Genomic DNA, 22,377 nt, shown 5'->3' on the forward strand with positions numbered 1-22,377 from the left:
CATGGATGAAACTAAGATTAATCTGTGCCAGAATGACAGGAAGAAAAAAAGTGTGGAGAAGGCTTGGAACAGCTCATGATCCAAAGCACACAGTCATATGTAAAACATGGTGAAACTTGCAGTGTGATGGAATGGGCATGCATGGCTTCCAGTGGCACTGGGTCATTGGTGTTTATTGATGATGTGACAGAAGACTGAAGCAGCCAGATGAATTCTGCAGTGTTTAAAGATGTACGGTCAGCCAAATGCAGCAGCTGATTGGACGGCGCTTCACAGTACAGATGGACAATAATCCAAAAACACACTGCAAAAGCAACCCAGGAGCTTTTGAAGGAAAAGAAGTGGAATATTCTGCAATGGCCAAGTCAATCGCCTGATTTCAACCCAATTGAGCATGCATTTCACTTGCTGAAGGCAAAAACTGAAGCCAGAAAGACCCACAAACAAAGAACTGAAGACAGCTGCAGTTAGAGCCTGGCAAAGTATCAGAAAGGAGGAAATCCATGTCCATGGGTTCCAGATGTCAGGTAGTCATTGCCAGTAAAGGATTCTCAGCAAAATCTTAAAATGTAACATTCTATTTATGATTATATTAATTTGTCCAATTTACATTTGAGCCCCTGAATATGGGGGAAAGGGGGGGAGACTGTGTATAAAAATAGTTGCAGCCCGTAAACTTTGTACTTGATATTTTATGTTCAACCCCTCAAATTAAAGGGGTTGTAAAGGTAATTTTGCACAGAGTGGCCCCCGAACCTGGTCTTCTGGAGTCCCTTGGCGGCTGTCTCAGGGGGGCCCCCCCTCCCGCGCAAGGACTTCTCACCTTCATGCGAGCTGCTTTCAATCCATACCCTGTAACCAATCAACGACCAGGCTGAGCGGCTAAGAGGATGTTGGGGGCGGGCGTGGGACTTTCGAGGGGTCAGGTAAGTAAAATGGGGGGCTGGCATTGTCGGATGTTTTACAACCCCTTTAAAGCTGAAGGTCTGAACTTCACATTCATTTGGATTGTTTGTTTCATTAAAATTTTATTTTGGTGGGATACGGAACAAAAAGTATGAAAAATCGTGTCCATCGTGATATACTGTATATGGGCGTGTGTGTGTGTGTGTGTGTGTATGTGTGTGTATATATATAATAATATAAAAAAAATTCTAGCAACTGCCACTATTTTATTCTTCCGGGTGTCTGCTTTCAGAAGATATATCATCTTGTATGGGTAAAAGGCATAAATGTTTGCTTTTTCTGGAGAAAATGCTCTGCCCCAAGCTCTCTCTCGTACTGGCCAAGTGCCCATTAGCTGCATGATGGTGTGATATCAAAGTTCTGTCAGTACTGGTTAATTATAGATCAGATTTTTACAATGCCAAGCATTTCACCTCTGAGACTTGTGAAGGCCGTCCTGTGACCAGCCAGAGCAACTAAACTGTATTAATGTGTGGACATGTCAGGGCTCATCCACACTATATGCAGTGACTGGCACTGATCGGGCACAGAAACACGACAGAAAACAATTGTCTGTTTTGTTCACGTTACAATGGGGTGTTGCTGTATGTTACATAATAAAATATAGAGATATGACATTTTACCACCAGATGCTGGAGATGGCCTAAAGTCACTGCCCCCTTTTTTTATGCAAAAAAAAAAATGTGACTGACAATAAAAAGCTAATTGAAAAAAATTAAAGCAGCATTAAATCCAAAAATAAAACTTTTATTATATTACAGATTCCCAATTCTTAGATGTGATGACTGTGTTTGGTTTTCTTTGTTAGGCTTGATGCACACTGAACGTTATAAAAAACGCCAGTAGCTTTGCAGTGAGTCTTCAATGTTTTTTTTGTTTTTTATTTTTGTTTTTGTTTTTGCAATAGCGGTTTTTAGCATAATTTTTTTTATTTTTATTTTTTCAATGGATCAAAAACGTTAAATGCTGGTGAGCCACGTTTTTGAGTGTTTATTGGTGTTTATCAGCATTTGGTACTTTTTGTGGTCAGAAAAACGACTCCTGAACTCGATTTTTGTGGCGTTCAGAAAACGACCCATAAACTCTACTGCTGATAAATGTGCAAAAACTTCCATGTGTGCATGGACACACAGCATAACATAGGGGGGAGTTTATGGGCTGTTAACAAAAACAAATCCCAAAAAACAACCGTTTATGAGCTTCAGTGTGCATGGAGTCTAAGGGGTTGATTTACTAAAGGCAAATAAACTGTGCACTTTGCAAAGGGCAGTTGCTTCAGAGCTTAGTAAATGAGGGAAAGCTTCACTTTACAAAGAATACCCAATCACATGCAAGAGAAATATAAAAAAAAAAAAAAAAAGCTTGTTTTGTTGTAACTGATTATAAAGTATTAGCTGGAGTTTGGCTTCAGTTTGCTGCTGTCCAAAAGTGCCCCCTATGGTCCTTCATCCAGGATGAGGGCATTCTAATACAGGTGTTGCTGGCCAGATTTCTGCATGAAAATGGGGAAAAAAGTAAAAAAAAAAAAAAAAAAAATGCAGCCACCACATCTAATGATTGGTACGCTGTAATATATTACATTTAGGCCTCATGTACACAGGACATTGTTTAACCGCCTCCTGAATGATTTAACTTGACAGCTAGAAACTGACGTCTAAAATGTCCATTTAGCCACGTTTACATACTGCGTTTAGCAGTGTTTGTGTCTAGAAGCATTTAAAAAATAAAATAAAGTGAAATGTTAAAATGAAAAACGTCTGTAAATGAAGCTCTGCTGAATGCAAGTTACCGCATTTAGCGGCATTTACAGGCTGTTGCAGGCATTCTGCGTTTCAAATGCCTCTGAACATCCATCCTGAACGCTTTTTATTTAATTTTTTTTTTTTTTTTTTTTTTTTTTGTGTTCCAAAAAATGCTTCTAAATTCAACTGCCTTTGGAATGCCCGGCATGGAACGGAGCAGCTGCTTCTAGAGAGCTCCGGTCTTCTCTGGGCTTTCTGCCACTGAACCAGGGACAATAACCTCCAAAATCGGCACAAGTTACAGGCTATCATCTGCCTACATCTCGGAGGAGGCGAGGAGGACAGCAGAAGTCCCTCACACATTACCTCCTCAGGTCACAAGAACGGGGCAGCATGGCTAAAAATGGCGCTGGCACCCTGCCCACCTCATCTGCCTCTTCTCCTGCACAAGAACAGCGGGGACAGAGTACAGAGGCCCTGGAAACGGTGAATACATTCCTCTGTCAAAGGCAGATCTGGATGTCGGCCTAGACACCCTTTGCTCAAAATTACTCGCCAAATTCCAGGCTGAGATCCAGAAATCTACTACAACTGTCTCAGGAAATTCAGACTTGCTAGAATACAAGCATGATGAGAACATGAATCCCTGTCCTCGGCTTTCACACAGTTGCAAGCACATGTGGACGATTTGGACAACAGAAACGGGAGAAATGATCTCAGGCTAAGAGGGGTCCCAACACAAATTTACCTGCATACTCCTCTAAATTATTTCAATCTCCGCTGCCAGAAAAAAACCCTCAGTCCTTTATGTGATCGCGCTCATCATGCCTTAAGGGCTAAATTCCCCTGGGGACGTTGTCCTATGTATGAAGGACTTCCTAGGAAAGGAGAAAATAATGCGTGCAGCACGTAGCATTAGAAACCTCCCTCTAGATGGGGTACAGTTGCAGATTTATCCAGATATTTCACAAGCAACACTTGATAGATGCAGAAAATTTTGAGAAATCACAGCAGTACACAGACGCAGAACCAGACATTAAAGGGGTTGTAAACCCTCGTGTTTTTTCACCTTCGTGCATCCTATGCATGAAGGATAAAAAAAAATACCTGGCAGTCACCAGCTCCAACCACCCCCCCCCACCCAACCCCCCCCCCCCCCTATTTTACCTGAAACTCTTCATCTTTTCGGCAGGGACCTGCTGTCTCTCTCCACGGGGTCCTGGCTCTTGATTGGATGGATTGATAGCAACGCAGCCATCGGCGTCCGCTGCTGTCAATCAAATCCAATGACCCGGGGCCCAGTCCGGCATTCCTGTCTATGGATGCAAATGCTGGACTCAGGAGCATGCCCACAAGGTAACCCCCTCGGGAGAGCGCTTCTTCTAGGGGGTTATACGATGTGGGGAAGAGATGTTTGTGGCCACTCTGTGTATAACGAGCTGTACAGTGGAGGTAAGTATATGTTTGTTATTTGTAAAGGATCATGCACTGATGAAGAAATTCTCCAAATTATTAAATCTCTTAAGAGGTCCAGGCCCAGATGGGTTCTCTTCCTTCTCTTACAAACAGTTATACCAGCTTCTTACCCCAGAATTGTACAACATTTTTAAAAGGAGATCCATTCCCAGAGGAGATTTTACCCCAAAAACTACAGGCCAATTTTAGTAATAAACAATGACCTTAAGATATTTAGCAGACTGTTAGCCAATAGATTGGCATCAATAATCCCCCTCTTTGATCTGGATTCATCCAAGGCAGACGGATAACATTTGCTTAGTAACAAATGTAATTCAGGAAGCAAATATTAAAGTGGATGTAAACCCACTCTCATCCTTTCTAAACTACTGCAATTTTGGTTATCTAGAAGGATATACATGCCTCCTGCATGTATACTTGTCTGTCAAATGTATCCCATCTGTCTGCTGAGACCCGAAAAACTGAAGATTTTGTGGGTGGGTCTGTTTTCCAGGGCTCAGTGGGTGAAGTTGTGATGTCAGTAGACTCCCCGCCCACCTCTACACTCCCCTTATCAACATGCATTTTCTCCTGTGTATTTCTTACACTGAACTTCTGCTATGATCACTAACATCCAGTCAAAACCCAGAAAAGTCCCCACATGACTTCAGGGTGCAAAATCATGCTGAGGTGTGGAACAGCCAATCCTTGCAGAGCTGCTGAAGAAAGGAGTGGGAATTAAAAAAAATAATGCATTTTTTAGGCTATTGCACCAGATATGTAAATCACCTGTTAATCACAGCAGAGCAAAGATTTCACAGTTTGTCCATTTTTTTATTTCACTGAAAAAGATATGAGGATTGCTCAGAGCTGGATTAACTCTTTGTGGCAAGACTGGGCACAGCTGATCTGAAATCCCATTTTCTATATTGTGCCAGACAAAAAAAATTCTGGGTTTACATCCACTTTAACCACTTGCCGACCAGCCATTGTCATTATACTGCGGCAGGTCGGCACGTAGCTATACGTCAGTCCCTTTAAGCGGGATAGCAGGTGGGGGTACCAATGCTCATGACTGGCGGTCGTGATCGTGGGCACGAGAGGCAGAACGGGGATGTGTGTATGTACGTACACACATCCCAGTTCTGTGAGGTGAGCAGAGAGAGATTGTGAGTTCCTACGGGCTGGGAACCCACGATTTTTCATCTCCTATAGTCAGTCCCAACACACACAGGGGGAACACAGTTAACCCCTTGATCGCTCCCTTGTGTTAACTCCTCCCCTGCCAGTGCCATTTATACAGTAATCGGTGCATTTTTTATAGCACTGATCGCTGTATAATTGTCAATCAACCCAAAATGTGTCAAGTGTCTGCCATAATGTTGCAGTCTTGATAAAAATCGCAGATCTACTACATTTACTAATGTGTAAAAAAAAAAATATGCCATAAATCTATCCCATATTTTGTAGGTGTCATAACGTTTGCGCAACCAATCGCTTTTTCTTTTTTATTTCTTTTTATTGTTAATAGCGCACAAAATAAAAACGGCAGAGGTGATCAAATACCACCAAAAGAACGCTCTATTTGTGGGGGAAAAAACCCGTCAATTTTGTATGAGCACAGCGTTGCGCAATTGTCAGTTAAAGCGGCGCAGTGCCGTATCGCAAAGAATGGCCTGGTCATTGAGCAGCCAATTCTTCTGGAGCTGAAGTGGTTAAATTACAATCAGTATTGTTGTTAAGTCTTGCTATTAACTACTTCCCACCCGGCCAATGTACATATACGGCCGGGTGGGAGCTCTCTACTTCTGAGTGGACGTTCCTGAACGTCCGTCAGTAGTAGGGGGGATCGCGCGTGTGCTCACGCAGTGGCGCGATCCCGATGCTCCCGTGTCACCTGGACACGGCGCATCTCGGATCGGCAGGAGGACTGTGTGATTGGCCCTCCTGATCACATGACGGCCATGTCCAATCACGGCCGTCATGTGATGTAAACAAACAGCCGGTTTCTAGGCAATCGGCTCTTCCTCTCCTCACACGGAAGTCATCGCTGAGGAGAGAAGAGCAGATCGCTGCAGCCAGCTGATGATCAGTGAGTATGAGCTGTGTGTGGTGGTTTTTTTTTTTTTTTTTTTTTTTTTTTTTTTTTTTTTTTTTACAGCTTATTGGGGCCGGTTCACACAGCGAGGCGAGGCGAGGCGACACGGCTCGCCTCGCCTCGCTCCCGCAAGTCGCCCCCATTCAGTACAATGGAACCGTTCTGAGAGGAGCGACTCGAGTCGCTCCGACTCAGAAAAAAGGTTCCTGTACTACTTCGGGGCGACTTCGGGGGCGACTTGCATTGACTTCTATACAGAAGTCCTCTGCAAGTCGCCGCTGAGCTCCCCGCAGGTCGCGGCGAGGTAAGTCGGAGACGCCTCGCCGCGCCTCGCTGTGTGAACCGGCCCTTAGAGTCCATTCACACAGGAGCAACTTTGGATCCGACTTGAAGTCGTCCCAAGTTGCCTCAAGTCGCGCAACATGATAAAATAAATGTAAGTGAATGAGAGCCGTCTTAATGTACACTACTGAAGTTGCTCCGACTTCAGAAAAGGTTCCTGTACTACTTCAATCCGACTTCTAGGCAACTTGTACCCATTGATTTCAATGGAAGTTGCCTCCAAGTCTGATCCCCCTGTCTTAACTGAAGCAACTTTCCAGGAAGTAAAAATTAGTTTTCTAGGCAAACCCCTCCCTCCCACAGAGCTGATTATTATGTGATTGGCCACTGGTAAAGTCTCCTCTCCTGGAAGCAACTTCAAGTTGCCTCAAGTCGTGCTGTGATTCATACTCCAGTCGTGTCCAAGTTGCCTCCCAAAGTCTCGCTTAAAGTCGTGTTGCCCCTGTGTGAACGGACCCTTAGTGCCCGTTCACACTACCGCGACTTGTCAGGCGACTTAGCCGCCTGACAAGTCGCGCTCCGTTCTGTACTATGGAACCGTTCTAAAAGGAGCGACTCAAGTCGCTCCGACTTAGAAAAAGGTTCCTGTAGTATTTTCGGGGCGACTTCAGGCGACTTGCATAGACTTCTATACAGAAGTCATTTTGCAAGTCGCCGCTGAAGTCGTGTGCAGGTCGCGTCTGTGAGTCGCACTGCAAGTCGCGTCGCCCCTGTGTGAACGGGCACTTACTCACTGATCACCAGTCTAGTGTAAAACACACATCACCACACCGTATAAACACAATGTCCCCACACATGTCCCCAATAATAAAAACATGTCCCACTAAAATCACATGTCCCAATGATTATCTGTACACATATGTCTGTGATCACATGCACACATTTGTACATGATCATTTATGTACATATGTCCGTGATCACACAAACCAATTATTATACACTTAACCAAATTTTTTATTTTTTTACCAAAGACATGTAGCAGAATACATTTTGGCTTAAATTTATGACAAAATTCGATTTTATTGGATTTCTTTTAAAATAGAAGAAAATATTGTTTTGTTTTTTCCCAAATTTCTGCTTTTTTTTTTTTTTTCTCGCTTATATCGCAAAAAAAAAAAAAACGGAGTTGGGAATAAATAACGCCAAAATAAAGCTCTATTTGTGTAAACAAAATGATAACAATTTAATCTGGGTACAGCGTAGCATGACCGCACAATTGTCATTGAAATTGCGAGAACGCTGAAATTTGAAAATTGGGCTGGGAAGGAAGGGGGCGAAAGTGCCCTGTATTGTAGTGGTTAATAAGGCTTTTGAGAGTGTATCATGGATTTACCTCAATATAGTGTTATAAAGATATGGATTTAAAGGAGAATTCATCCATGCACTTTATCACAGCCCATCAACCAGGATATAATTCTGAATTTTTCAAGGTGGGTAGGGGCACACGTCAAGGATGTCCCCTTTTCACCTTTTATTATTCGCGCTAGCAATATTGCTATACCCAGACATCAAAGGTTATACGTCAAACAACAATACATATAAATTGAGTACCGTATATACTCGAGTATAAGCCGAGATTTTCAGCCTCTTTTTTGAGGCTGAAAGTGCCCCCCTCGGCTTATACTCGAGTCATCGCCGTCTGACTGCTCGATCAGCGTATCGAGCAGACAGACGGCGGACATACTACAATTTGAAAGCCGCGCCTCCTTCTCCGCCTTCGCCTGTGATAGGCGGAACACTGAATTTCCCAGCAGCCTGTGTTCCGCCTATCACGGACATCGTCTCATCCTCGTCCGTAGTACGAGGATGAGACGATATCGGTGATAGGCGGAACACAGGCTGCTGGGAAATTCAGTGTTCCGCCTGGCGGAGGCGGAGGCGGGGCTTTTGAATTTTAGAATGGCCGCCGAGGCGATCCTGGCAAGGCACGGGACGGAGGCAAGGCAAGGCACGGCACGGGACGGGACGGAGGCAAGGCACGACACGACACGACACGGGACGGAGGCAAGGAGGCAAGGCACGGCACGGGACGGAGGCAAGGAGGCAAGGCACGGCACGGGACGGAGGCAAGGAGGCAAGGCACGGGACGGAGGCTCGGGACACAGGTAGGCTGGACACACACACACACACACACACACACACACACGGACACACACACATGGACACACACACACAGGGATGGATGGATGGATGGAGACACACACACACAGGGATGGATGGATGGATGGAGACACACACACACACAGGGATGGATGGATGGATGGACACACACACACACACAGGGATGGACGGACACACAGGGACGGACACACACACAGGGATGGACAGGCATGTCTCACCCTCGGCTTATACACGAGTCAATAAGTTTGCCAGTTTTTTTGGGGGTAAATTGGGGGCCTCGGCTTATATTCGGGTCGGCCTATACTCGAGTATATACGGTATGTATGCAGACGATATATTATTCCTTACACAACCAATACAACATTACCAAACCTTTTACATAAGTTAAAAACATTCTCATCACGTTCAGGGTTGTCAGTAAATGTATCAAAATCTATAGGTATGCCAATAAACATACCCCCATGTCAATTAGATACCTTTTCACACCTCATTCAATTTCACATGGTCAATGGAGTCTCTCCCTGATTTAGGCATTCATCTCACCCAAAACATTAATAATTTACCTTTCAAAAACTACCTACCTATGTTGCTTATGCCCTGGAAGTCTTTCAATATATCACTATTGGGCAGTATAACCGCATTTAAAATGTCAATTTTATCTAGAGCACTCCCTATTAGACTTAATAAGATATTGATTACTAAATTCAAGTCCGATATTAACAAGTTAATTTGGTTAGATACTCATCCACGTCTATCTAAAATGGTGTTGTACAAATCACAAAAAAGCAAAGGATTTGGACTACCAGACTTCTGGCTCTATTATTTAGCGTCACAAATGGCCCAATGGCATACCCACAACCCCAAGATCCCATGGGTCAGATTAGAAAAAAGATCCAATCCTACCATATTCTATTTCAGGACTATTATGGGGCAATAAGATCTCAATCTATACTTTTTAGATACCCTTAATCAATTAGTCTCACAATCATATCAATTTTGGAGATTACAAAGTAAAAAAATTAAACTTATCTCTACCACTCCCCCCACATGTCTCTTTCATAGGAGATACTAAATTCCTCCCAAACCACCAGGGAACGGGTGAATTCACATGTTGGATTGACAATAACCTGACATCGCTCACAGCTTTTATAGAGAACACTAAATTTAGTAATTTCACCTCATCACTAAAAACCAAATATCAGATTCCGTTAACGAACGCTGGAAATTCCTCCAAAAAAGACACTTTTTTACAACTCATACTTTCAAACAACCGAAATGAAATCACCCACTTTTTATGAAAACTTATGTTTGAGATCACCTAGAGGCACAGGATTGATATCTGAGATGTGTTCAAATCTAGTAAACACTGATAGGCAGGATAAACTTTCCTATATACACAAATGGAAGTTAAATGCGATATCCCATTCTCAACAGAAAAATGGGACAAATGTATCATCAATTTATACAAATGCACAAAATCACTCACAATTAGGAAGACGGTAATAAAATTGTTCACGCGATGGTACTATACACCGGCAAAACTTCACATCATTTTCCTTTCAGTGCCTCAGACACGTTTCAGAGGTTGCATCTTCACAGGTTCATTCTCACATTTTTTTTTGCGAATGTGAGCAAATATCCCAAATATGGAAACCAATTTGGGAGAATTTTGCCTCCAAAATTTTAGACAATATTATATGACTCGCTCTATCCAATGTTGGTATTCTCCCTTTTATTATAGGATTGTCCATCCACCACATGAGACTGATACACACATTATGTGTTGCCATACACTGGCTAATTGCCTACCATTGGAAATCTCCATCAGTACCACTAGCCCAACTGGAAGGAAGAATAAATATTTTAACCTTTTTATGGAAAAAATACTTCATGCTTTTACATGATACAAATAATTTGTATGATAAGAAATGGGACCTCTATCATTTTCGCTATGCATAGTTGTAATTGTCCTTACTATGCAAGTTCATATATTGCATTTTTTTTTCTCCCCCCCCCCCCCCCAATATATATCTTGTTTTGTAACACTTTTTTTGTACCTAATAAAAAAAAGTTTGTAATCAAAAAATAAACCCAACTGCCTAGAATCTACTATAAATGACCCTGTGTGCATGGACTGATAAGATAACATAGAGGAGAGTTCAGGGATGGCTGAAAAAAATGCCCAACTGCTCCTGAGAGCTGGTTCACACAGGGGCAACACGACTTCCAACGCGACTTTTGGAGGCAACTTGGACACGACTTGTCAACACGACTTGGGGCGACTTACAACACGACTTTAAGTTGCCCCAGGCCACGCCAAATTAAAAAAAAAAAACGGCGTGGGTTCCCCCTTCAGGAGCATACCAGGCCCTTGGGTCTGGTATGGATTTTAAGGGGAACCCCCCTACAACGAAAAAATGGCGTGGGGGTCCCCCCCAAAGTCTATACCAGACCCTTATCCGAGCACGCAGCCTGGCCGGTCAGGAAGGGGGTGGGGACAAGCAAGTGCCCTCCTCGTCCCTCAACATGGGGAGGGTTGGTGCTTTCGGGAAGGGGGCACCCAGCGGCCCCCCCCACCCCAAAGCACCTTGTCCCCATATTGATGAGGACAAGGGCCTCTTCCCGACAACCCTGGCCATTGGTTGTCAGGGTCTGCGGGCGGGGGGCTTATCGGAATCCGGGAGCCCCCTTTAATAAGGGGGCCCCCTGATCCCAGCCCCCCACCCAATGTAAACGAGTAAGGGGTACATCGTACCCCTACCCATTCACCTGGGGAAAAAATGTCAATAAAAAACACAACACAAGTTTTAAAAGTAATTTATTAAGCAGCTCTGGGGGTCTTCTTCCGACGTCGGGGGTTCTTCTGACGACTTCTCCGCTCTGTTCGGCGTCTTCTCCCGGGCTCCTCTGCTGTCTTCTAGCAGCTCTTTTACTAGCAGAGGAGCCCGGTCTCCTCTGCCCTCTGTCCTTCATCTCTGCTCTCTCTTCTTTCTTTTTTCTTCCGCTGTTGACCCAGCGCTGTCTTTCGCTGTACTGGCTTGTGCGACGTGCGCAGAGACTTATATAGGTATGGGGTGTGGTCACTGGGTGATGTCACACGGTGACCCCGCCCCTTTATGATGTCACGTCCCGGGGCATCCCGGCGCTCGCTCGCCCCCACCCCCTTCCTGACCGGCCAGGCTTCGTGCTCGGATAAGTGTCTGGTATGGATCTGGGGGGGACCCCACGCGTTTCCTTTTTTTTTTTTTTTTTTTGCGTAGGGGTTCCCCTTAAAATCCATACCAGACCTAAGGGCCTGGTATGCTCCCAGAGGGGGAACCCACGCCTGATTTATAAAAAAAAAAAAAAAAAAAAAAAAATTTGGCATGGAGTTCCCTCTCGAGAGCTGATAATTCTGTGAGACTCGCCTCAATATAGACAGAGATCTGATTTTGGAAGTGACTTCCATTGAAATCAATGGGTACCAGTCACCTAGAAGTCAGGTACAAGTAGTACAGGAACCTTTTCTGAAGTCGGAGCGGCTTTAGTAGTGTGCATTAAGACGGCTCTCATTCACTTACTTTGATATTTACATGTAGCGCGACTAGGGGCGACCTGAAAATCGGATCTGAGTCGCCCCTGTGTGAACCGGCTCTAAACGTCTGTTTACCAGCAGAAGTGTACGTTATGGTTTTGGGTTCAATACCGCTTTAACTATGCCTGCCATTGTAAAAAAAATGCAAAGCACTTCCCTGCCGCCAGCACACAGAGGAGACCAGCCTGCAAAAATGTAAAGTTGTATTGTGCATCCATAACCATGTGTGTTTTCCTCTCTATGTAGGATTTGGGTGTTAAGGATTTTGAGGATGTGGCCGTGTACTTTTCGGAGGAGGAATGGCGCACCCTAGGGGAAGGACAGAAGAAACTTTACAAAGATGTGATGATGGAGAATTACCAGGCTCTGAGCTCCCTTGGTAAGAGAATATTTTTTAGGCTGGTAAGGCTGGTGTATCTGATCTGTTATACAGCAAGCAAAGTGTAGATATCAGGATGTTATCATAATTTTGTTGCAAGAAAGTCTTTAAAGCTGACTTTTCTTTTTTCCCTTTAAACCTGTAAGGCAATGGCATAATGTACTAGTATGCATGGTATGCTGGCGCACATGCGAAACCTACCTTTTTAGAAGGCGCTTCCATCGTCGCCCATTTTCCTTCAGCCATCCACGAACCCAGGAGCCACAGTGACATCACTCTTGTGAATGCATGCGGAAGCCATCATTGGCACAGGGCACTGAATAAACAGCACGGGTATGCCATTCCTTCAGAGCGCGTTCTGCATTTACAGTAAATCTCTCCTAAACAGCGCACATTTAGGAGTGATTTACAGTGCCTAATAGGCAGTGGCGGCTGGTTGTGGTGGTGGGTCACGCGGCGAGCTGTGGGACGAGTAGCGTGGTGCTGACTCTGTGTCCTCCGTGCATGTCTTCCTGTTTTGCTAGGCAGCCAATGAGACCACCTCTACCTTCAACCAAACAGGTGCCCGGTATTTCATCCGGGCCTTCTGATTGGCTGAGGGGCAGCTCTGTGTTAAAGCAAATATTCATTGCTTTGCTAACACACCTGGGTGCACTGCCAGCGCAGTGGTTTGCGATCGCAGTGCACCCTTTTTTCTTCTTTTCTTCTTTTTTTTTTTTTTTTTTTTTTTATTAATGCTCAACATGGGCAAAGGCAATAGATACAAATGTACATATAAACATTGAAAAGGAAGGGAGTCAACAAAATCAACAGCAACACATGGGAGGGAGAGTATTACAAGGTTCATATACATTTTCCAACATGTTATTGTTTTCCCAGTGACAAATACCTCTTAAATTGTCACTGTGGGGCCTAGGGCCCTCTCCATCAGTAAGACTCTAATCTGAGGTGGTGAAGGTTGGCAAACCTCGGTTTTCTTTCGTCTCCTCTCCCCCCGGCCACCCCCCACCCCACCCGGGCCGAACTCCCACGCCTGGGGGGAGTGGGGGGAGGAACAGGGGGCCCCCAAAGAGGGGTGGGGGGATAGGAATAGGGAGGATATTAGGAAGCCCTGGTTGATTCAGGACGGTCTCTGGATTCATCTTTGTGGGGTATTGGCTTCATCAAGAAGTCCTAAGGGCGATACCTTCCGAGGAGAGGATGAACTGGCCCCACAGCTCCCATGTCTCTTTGTATTTTTCTTGCTGTTGTCTTGCTGCGAGCACCAAGTCTTCCATTTTACTAATGTCCTCTACTTTCTGGATGAAGCTAGCTACCGTTGGTGGGGCTTGACTTTTCCATTTAAGTGGGATACAAGATTTTGCGGCATTTAATAGGTGGCGTAGTATAGATTATTTGGATCTCTTAGATGATATTGTGTTTTTATGTGCAGTAAGAAAAATGCTGTGTAATCCTGCGTATTATATTCTGTAAACTTCTGGATGGTTATTCTAACCGTGGACCAGAAATTGGACAACTTCGGGCAGGACCAGAATATGTATAACAACGTACCTCTGTCTCCCTGGCACCTCCAGCACAGTGCTGAGGTGTTCGGGTAGTAGGTATGCAGGACATGTGGGGTTAAGTACCATCTTGTCATGAGCTTATAATTAGTTTCTTGTACTTTCGTACAGATGGAGGATTTTAGGGCAAACATTATGATACGCTGGGTCTGGTTCAAGGTGAATGTACAATTTTTAGGTCTCTTTCCCACCTACTCAAATGTGGCGGGTGCGTGCTTTGTCGGAAATCAGAAGGTTGTGCATTATGGACAGTGTCCTCGGTAGTACATCCTCCTCCAAGCAAAGGTCCTCAAAGGCGGTAAGGGGTTTGTCAAACCCCTGCGGGTTAGGTATGGCTGTAAGGAAGTGTCTTAATTGGACCACCATCCATAATAGTAGTTTGAAGGTGCCAGTTTTGCTTCTTAGTGTTTCTAAGGAGAACCAGGATTTGTTTATCACGAAGTGTCTTGCTTGAGTACAATTTAGGTCTTTAAAGACATTCTTGACCTGGGGGCCCAGTCCTGGTGGAAATCTCGGGTTCCCTATAATGGGGTATAGAGGGGAATTGGGTGTGGATAGTAACTGTGTGAGACATGTTTGTGACCCTATGCGGAGTGTCGCCCCTATCAGTGGGTGTTTTTTGACGCCTGCCGAGAGATGTTCATAACTCCAAACAGCTCCCTGCAGTGGTTTCTGTGATTGAGCTTGTTCCAGGTGTGTTCATAATTTTCAGGTCTTGATGACGGCACCAGTCTATTATCCTACCCAGTTGTACTGCCTGGTAATATTTTTTCACGTCAGGGACCGCTAGGCCCCCATTGAGCTTTGGCAGGGAGAGCCGGATATGGGGTAGTCTCGGTTTCCTATTAGCCCATATAAATTACTAAAACTGACTGTGTACTTGTTTAAAAAATGATGCTGGGATAGACATTGGAAGTGCCTGTAACAAGTAGAGGAATTTTGGCAGGATGCACATCTTAATGAGATTACATCTGTCGAACCAGGAATGGAGTCCCTTGTGCCACGATTCCAGTATTGTTCAGGTTTTGATTAGTAAAGGAGGGAAATTCAGATGAAAAGTATGCTTAAGGTTAGCTAGAACAGAGGCACCTAGCTATTTCAGGGCAGTCTCCGTCCATTTTAAAATTTTAAAGTTGGAGTGCAGTGTTTGCATATGAGTTGGTGGTATGCCTACCCCCATGGCCTCTGACTTGTAATTGATTTTGGGGTTGGATATGTTTCTATAGGAATCAAATTCACGGAGAAGATTCAGAAGGGAAATTGACGGGTTTGTAAAGGAGAAAAGCGTAAGCAGAAACCTTGTATTAGGTGTCCCCCACCGTAAAGGCCTTGGATGTCTGGGTTGCGTCTGATTTTTGCATAGAAATGGCTCTAGTGATGAGGCAAAAAGGAGGGGTGACAGTGGACAGCCTTATCTAGTCCCGTTCATGGGAGGGGGTGAGAGAGAATTCCATTTACTTTAACTTGTGCGGTAGGGGTAGAGTATATTTGGGTGATCCATCTAATCATAGTTTCCCTGATTCCTATATATCTAAGGACCGAGAACATGTATTCCCAGTTAACCCTATTGAAGGCTTTTTCGGCATCAGTATTTATGAAGATGGAGGGTCTGATTGGCAACATATTTTAGGTTTAGTACTTTAATTGTACTGTCCCTAGCTTCTCTAGTGGGGATAAAGCTTACTTTATCTAAGTGGACTAACGATTGTAAGCTAGTCGAGTCGCTAGGATCTTGGTAAATAACTTAAGGTCCTTATTTAGGAGGAAAATGGGTCTGTAGCTGCTACATACTGTGGGGTCTTTGTCTTCTTTAGGTATGACCGTGATATGTGCCCTTAAGGTATCACTAGAAAAAGTTGCAGTATTTCCTAATTTTATTATAGAAGGTCTCCATATGGGGGGCCAAGGGATGGGAGAAATGTTTTGTAATACTGTAAGGTAAGGCCATCTGGCCCTGGGGCCAGACCTGGTTTAGCTGAGTTTAGTGCCAGTTCTAATTCTTTTGACGTGATTGGAGTGTCTAATTCAGCTGTATTTTCCATTGTCAGTGTGGGGATTTGGGCGGAAGATAGATGAGCCTCAATCTGGCGTTGCGTTCTGGGGGGGGGGGCTGGGATATTATACAGATTGGCGTAATGTTCCTTTAAGGCCGGGTTCACACCACAGCGATGCGGGAACACCGCGAATCCGCAACGTTTTCCCGCATCGCACACCTCCCGCCGGCAGTTCACACTGCCCTATGCGGACGGCTGGGAGTGTCAATGATATGTTAATGACACCCCCAGATCCGTCCGCATATCGCAGTGCGATCTGCAGACTCGCACAGGAATCGGATCGCATGGTGTGAACCCCCATGCGATCCGATTCTGTTGCGGACCAAAAAAAGGGTCCCGTGCGAGTTTGCTGCGGGAGCGATGCGAATTCAGCCATACTATCTGTATGGCTGAACTCTCATCGCTACGGATATCGGATGTGATTTGCACTGCAGTGCGGTGCGAATCACATCCGGATCTCCCCCCACAGCAGTGTGAACCCAGCCTAAAGGTGTTGGCTATTTGATGTGGTAAGCTGCCCTTTGTGTCCGTTGTTGTCTTAACCACTTAAGGACCAGGCCTCTTTTTCAGACTTGGTGTTTACATGTTTAAAACAGTTTGTTTTGCTAGAAAATTACTTAGAACCCCCAAACATTTTATATTGTTGTTTTTTTTTTTTTTTTTTCTAACACCCTAGAGAATAAAATGGCGGTCATTGAAATACTTTTTTTCACACCGTATTTGCGCATCGGTCTTACAAACTTTTTTTGGAAAAAATTCACTTTTTTGAATAAAAAAATAAGACGACAGTAAAATTAGCCCAATTTTTTTTAGTAAAGTAAATTGATACCCAACATGTCACGCTTAAAAATTGCGCCCGCTCGTGGAATGGCGTCAAACTTTTAGCCTCAAAAATCTCCTAAAGCGACATTTAAAAAATTCTACAGGTTGCATTTTTTGCGTTTACAGAGGAGGTCTAGGGCTAGAATTATTGCTCTCACTCTACCGATCGCGGCGATACATGTGTGGTTTGACCACCGTTTTTCATATGCGGGCGCTACTCACGTATGCGCTCGCTTCTGTGCGCAAGCTCGTCGTGACGGGGTGTTTTTTAAAAAAATTTTTTTTTTTTTTTCTTATTTATTTTAATTGATTTTATTTATTTTTACACTGTTTAAAAAAAAAAAAAAAAAAAAAAAAATCACTTTTATTCCTATTACAAGGAATGTAAACATCCCTTGTAATAGAAAAAAGCATGACCGGTCCTCTTAAATATGAGATCTGGGGTCAAAAAGTCCTCAGATCTCATATTTGGGCTAAAATGCAACAAGAAAAAAACAAGGAGAATCTGACATTTAAAAAAAATATACCTTTTTAAGAGGTATGGGCGGAAGTGACGTTTTGCCGTCGCTTCCGCCCTCCTATGGTATAGAGACGAGTGGGGGCCATCTTAGCCTCACTTGTCTCTATGCCCAGCTAGGAAGAGGACCCAAACGCCTCAGCCGCTACCTGACGGCTCCGGTAAGCGGCGGAAGGTGCGGGAAGGGGGGTGGCACCTCTCCCGCCGCCGATAGTGGTGATCTCGCGGCGAATCCGCCGCGGAGACCACCGTTATCGTACAGCCGACCGCCGCCTGAAGAGATGGATATCTCGGTTGTGGCAGCAGCTGCTGCCGTTACCGAGATATCCCTCTTCAAAAATAGGACGTACATCGTCGTGCGGCGGTCGGCAAGTGGTTAATGTGGGGAATGTAGGTCTGCATCCTAATTTCTTTAACTGCCCTGGCTAAGATGCACCTGCATTTATTTCCCGACTCGTAGGATATAAGGCAACATTTCTGTAATTGAGGAGTTCTTTAATTTGGTTGCGAAGGGAGGCAAGTTCGACCTCTACTGGGTCAGGGGCGCTCCTATGATGTGTCTAGGTAGTGTGAAACTTGGCTAAAAATGTTTCCAGTTGTTCGCCCTTCTCTCTTTTAATACGCACGCCATGTTTTATAAAGATACCCCTAATGACCACCTGTGTACCTCCCATACCGCCCCCGGGGTCCATTCTGCTGTTTGTATTCGTTTTGAAAATAGAATTTCAGTTCTCAGTTTACCTCTTCCATGACTTCTGTGTTCTGTAGGAGGCTTTCATTTAACCGCCAGAAACAAGTCCTGAAAGAGGGGTGGTTGGAGAGCTTGCAGGTCAATGTGATGGGACATGGTCTGACCACGCCCCTAAGGCCTATAGTGGAGTCCTGCACAGCATGAGGTTGACCATGTAGTATTAGGAAATAGTCTATTCTTATATACAGTTTATGGGGAGGAGAGTAGAACGTGTAGTCCCTCTCATCCGACTGTTGGAGGCGCCACATGATACGTGTAGATCTTTGGCTATTTGTTTGCAGGCTTTTGATGATTATGGAAGATGTTCCTGAGGGCGTATCTACACTAGGGGCTAATGGGGTGTTGAAGTCATCATTTCTCCCCCCCAAATAAGTTGGAGTGTGTCTTGTAAAGGTGTCCTAACCGGTGTTGGGGCATAGATGGTGGCTAGCGTCAACTGCACATCACCCACTGAGTCTTTGGTAAACGTAAACCGTCCCTCTGCACTTTAAAATGGAATTGCGGTGGGATCATTGTATTCCATTAGACAGGAGGATGGAGGTACCTCTGGATTTAGTTTTGTTAGTGGAATGATGACTTGGGGGGAAAGAATCCGTTTTTGAGGACTGGCAATCGGTCATCTTTGAAGTGGGTTTCCTGGATGAAGGCTATATCCGCCCTAGCTTTTCTTAAGTCATTAATCAGCATTTGTCTCTCTTCTGGCATGTTGAGACCTTTCGCATTGATAGAGTATACTTTGAGGCTGCCCATTCTCAACCAGGGTTGGGGGTAGTCTTGGCAGGGGAGGATGCCGAGGCGGTATAGGGGAGAAGCGGGGCAGGGGACTTGGAAAAGGGAGGGGGGGGGGGGGTCGGGCACGGAAGAGACAAAGAGACAAAAGGTGTCTTTGCGGTGGGTTTGTAAGGTCAACTCCCAAAGGGGATGAGCTTGACTTGTTTTGAAATTTGGTACTTAAGTCGAAGGAAGGGAATTGGGCATATAATAACGCAGTGCACCTTTTATATGAAGCCTATTGGAGCCTATGGCTCTAATCGGGTGCTACAAACCCCCCTGCTGCTGTAATTTGGGTGGCCGAAAAGGATACGGATGCCTGAATGGGGGTGGCTACAGCGGCCATGGATAGATTCATGCAATGCATGAATTTATCCATAGTACACAGGGGGTGGTGCCCCAGCACCCCTAATGGATGCATCCCCACTGCCTTGAGGTAAGCCTACTTATAGGTAAAAGTGAGCGATGGAGTTTATTCCCACTTTAGGCAATATCGTTAAAGCCCGACTCCCCTGCCCCCCAAGGCCCAGACTAGTGTCAGGTATAATCCCTCTTCTCCTGTGGCAGAAGAGGTGGTATAACTGTGTCTGAGATGTTCAGTGCAGTAGTACTCTAAACCCAGGCCAATAGGATGACCAAATTGAGCTCAGATCCATCCTGTTTCCATTGATCATCCTTGAGATGTTTCTACATCTTTATTGGAGTCTGTGGTAGATTAAGTTGATTGGACATGATTTGGAAGGGCGCACACCTGTCTATATAAGGTCCCACAGTTAACCGTACATATGGGAGCACAAGCCAAGCCATGAAGTCCATGAAGGAATTGCCTGTACACCTCTGAGACAGGATTGTATCCAGGCACAGCTCTGGGAAAGGGTACAGAAAAATGTCTACAGCATTGAAGGTCCCAATGAGCAAAGTGGCCTCCATAATCTATAACTGTAAGAAGTTTGAAACCACCAGGACTCTTCGCTGAGTGGGCCGCTTAGCTAAACTGAGCCATCAGGGAAGAAGGGCCTTAGTCACTGAGGTGACCAAGAACTTAATGGTCAATCTGACAAAGCTCCAGCATTTCTCTGTGAGGAGTGGAGAAACTTCCAGAAGAACCATCTCTGCAGCACTCCACTAATCGGGCCTGTATGGTAGAGTGGCACTCCTCGGTAAAAGGCACTTGACAGCCCACCTGGAGTTTGCCAAAGGGCACCTGAAGGACTCTCAGACCATGAGAAACAAAATTCTCTGGTCTGATGAAACAAAGGTATTGCTCTTTGGCCTGAATGGCAAGCATTGTGTCTGGAGGAAACCAGGCACCGCTCATCGCCTGGCCAATACCATCCCTATAGTGAAGCATGGTGGTGGCAGCAGCATCCTGCTGTTTTTCAGTGGCAGAAACTGGGGAGACTAGTCAGGATCGAGAGAAAGATGAATGTTGCAATGTACAGAGACATCCTTGATGAAAACCTGCGCCAGAGCGCTCTGAATCTCAAACTGTGTCAAAGGTTCATCTTCAAACAGGACAATGACCCTAAGGACACAGCCTAGATAACAAAGGAGTGGCTATGGTACAACTCTGGTTGGGCCACTCAAGGACATTCAAAGCCCAGACTTGAACCCGATTTAAACATCTCTGGAGAGATCTGGAAACTGCTGTACACTGACGCTCCCCATCCAACCTGATGCAGCTTGGGAGGCCCTGCAAAGAAGAATGGGAGAAACTGGCCAAAAATATGTGTGCCAAGCTTGTAGTATCATACTAAAAAAATAAAAAAAATAAAAAATAGGGCCCCATTCACACCTGAGCGTATTTGCACTTTTCCATGCAGCATTTTCTGGCATTTTCGAGCTTTGGCGTTTTTATTAGCCAATAGGAAAATGATCATCTGTTTCATCATTTGTTGCTATGTTTTTTTTCATCTGCTTCCTGGGTGAACATTCTTCTTCCTGTTCATCATTTGTTCTTCCTGTTCCTGGCGATGTTGCATCTTGTTATACAAAGATGAGTGACGATGAGATGGTGTGTTTTGTGGCAGCAGCCACTGTTGCATCATATTTTCTGCATGAAAGAGAGAGGAGGAAGAGGGCGCGCAGATACTGGATCGACCCCTTAATTGCAGATCGAGAAGAGAGCAGCCAATTTTGGGTCATGTACAGTTTCCTATGTGATCATGAGGAAACATTTTTGGACTACACTAGGATGTTCATAAAAAGGTTAGTCAAACTTCTGTGAATTCATGATGTTTGACATTGTTCCTTTCTTATGTCCAATAAACCCCACATTTTGTTATTTTTGCTCACAGCTTTGATGAGTTGCTGGGTTTACTCAGTAGTCTGTTGCAACAAATGGACACGTATTTCCGTAACTGCATACCCCCTGTGGAACAACTAATCATCACATTGAGGTAACTTTTTTTGTTTTTTTTGTAAATTTTTGAAGACTGATACGTGAAGAACCCAGTATTCAAATTTGTTTTATATGCATAAAATAAACACCAAACACATGTTTTTAAAGTAGTACAAAACTTTACTTTTTATTAAATATTCTTAATCTTTGTGTGGTGTGTGTGTTGTTGTTGTTGTTGTTGTTGTGTTTTTTTTTTTTTTTTTTTTTCTTCCTTCACATATACATCTAGATAGGATAACATATAGATACAAGCTCAACAATAAAAAAAAAAAAAAAAAGGTTTGGGAGGAGTTGACTGCCTCATTGGGTGACATTGCTGTATTCATGAGGACCTATATGTGGTGGTTGGCGGAATAAATGTGGCTATGTATTGGATGGTACCTGCCAACATGTCTGCTTGGAGTTCTGATTGTACCTTCTCCATCAGACCTTCCAGACACCTTGCAGAAACCTGCACGTGTTGGTGTTCATCCTTTCCGACATACTGGCCATAATGTCCAACATGCGGTTAAAATCTGGTTCAGGAGCCCTCCTCCTTGTTGCATGTATGTTCGCTCTTGCAGGTACACAAGGACAAATGGGTGGTGTGGACTCCTCGTCTCCCACAGGTGCCGCAGAGGTAGAATGTGCTGGAGTCGACATTTGGCTCTCCGTAAGCTCTTGGTCTGCTTGCATCTTTGTCCAAAATGTTATTTTGAGTACTATCTTCCCTGCAGCTTTCCGTACTGAAAATGTAAACGTATTATAACTCTTTTCATTTTGTTTAATGACATACGTACAGGTGATAGCTTATCGCTCCAATTCTTTATCGTGCGCTTAATC

At 44.5% G+C, this 22,377-nt stretch overlaps 1 protein-coding gene across 4 annotated transcripts in view; it reads left to right on the forward strand.

Annotated features, from left to right (window-relative positions):
* Positions 1-22,377, forward strand: part of LOC143984248 (uncharacterized) — a 104,830-nt gene that overhangs the window by 12,936 nt on the left and 69,517 nt on the right. For 3 of the 4 annotated variants that reach the window (XM_077484543.1, XM_077484531.1, XM_077484537.1), the window contains exon 3: positions 12,545-12,677. In XM_077484543.1, the coding sequence (XP_077340669.1) occupies positions 12,545-12,677 (133 nt within the window). Of the gene's footprint in view, positions 1-12,544; positions 12,678-22,377 lie in introns of those variants that run through there. The other variant, XM_077484533.1, reaches the window with a different exon arrangement.

This window comes from Lithobates pipiens, unplaced genomic scaffold (genome assembly GCF_037356315.1).
Source record: "Lithobates pipiens isolate NorthernLeopardFrog02 unplaced genomic scaffold, aLitPip1_a1.2 Scaffold_1, whole genome shotgun sequence".
NCBI classification, from domain to species: Eukaryota; Metazoa; Chordata; class Amphibia; order Anura; family Ranidae; genus Lithobates; species Lithobates pipiens.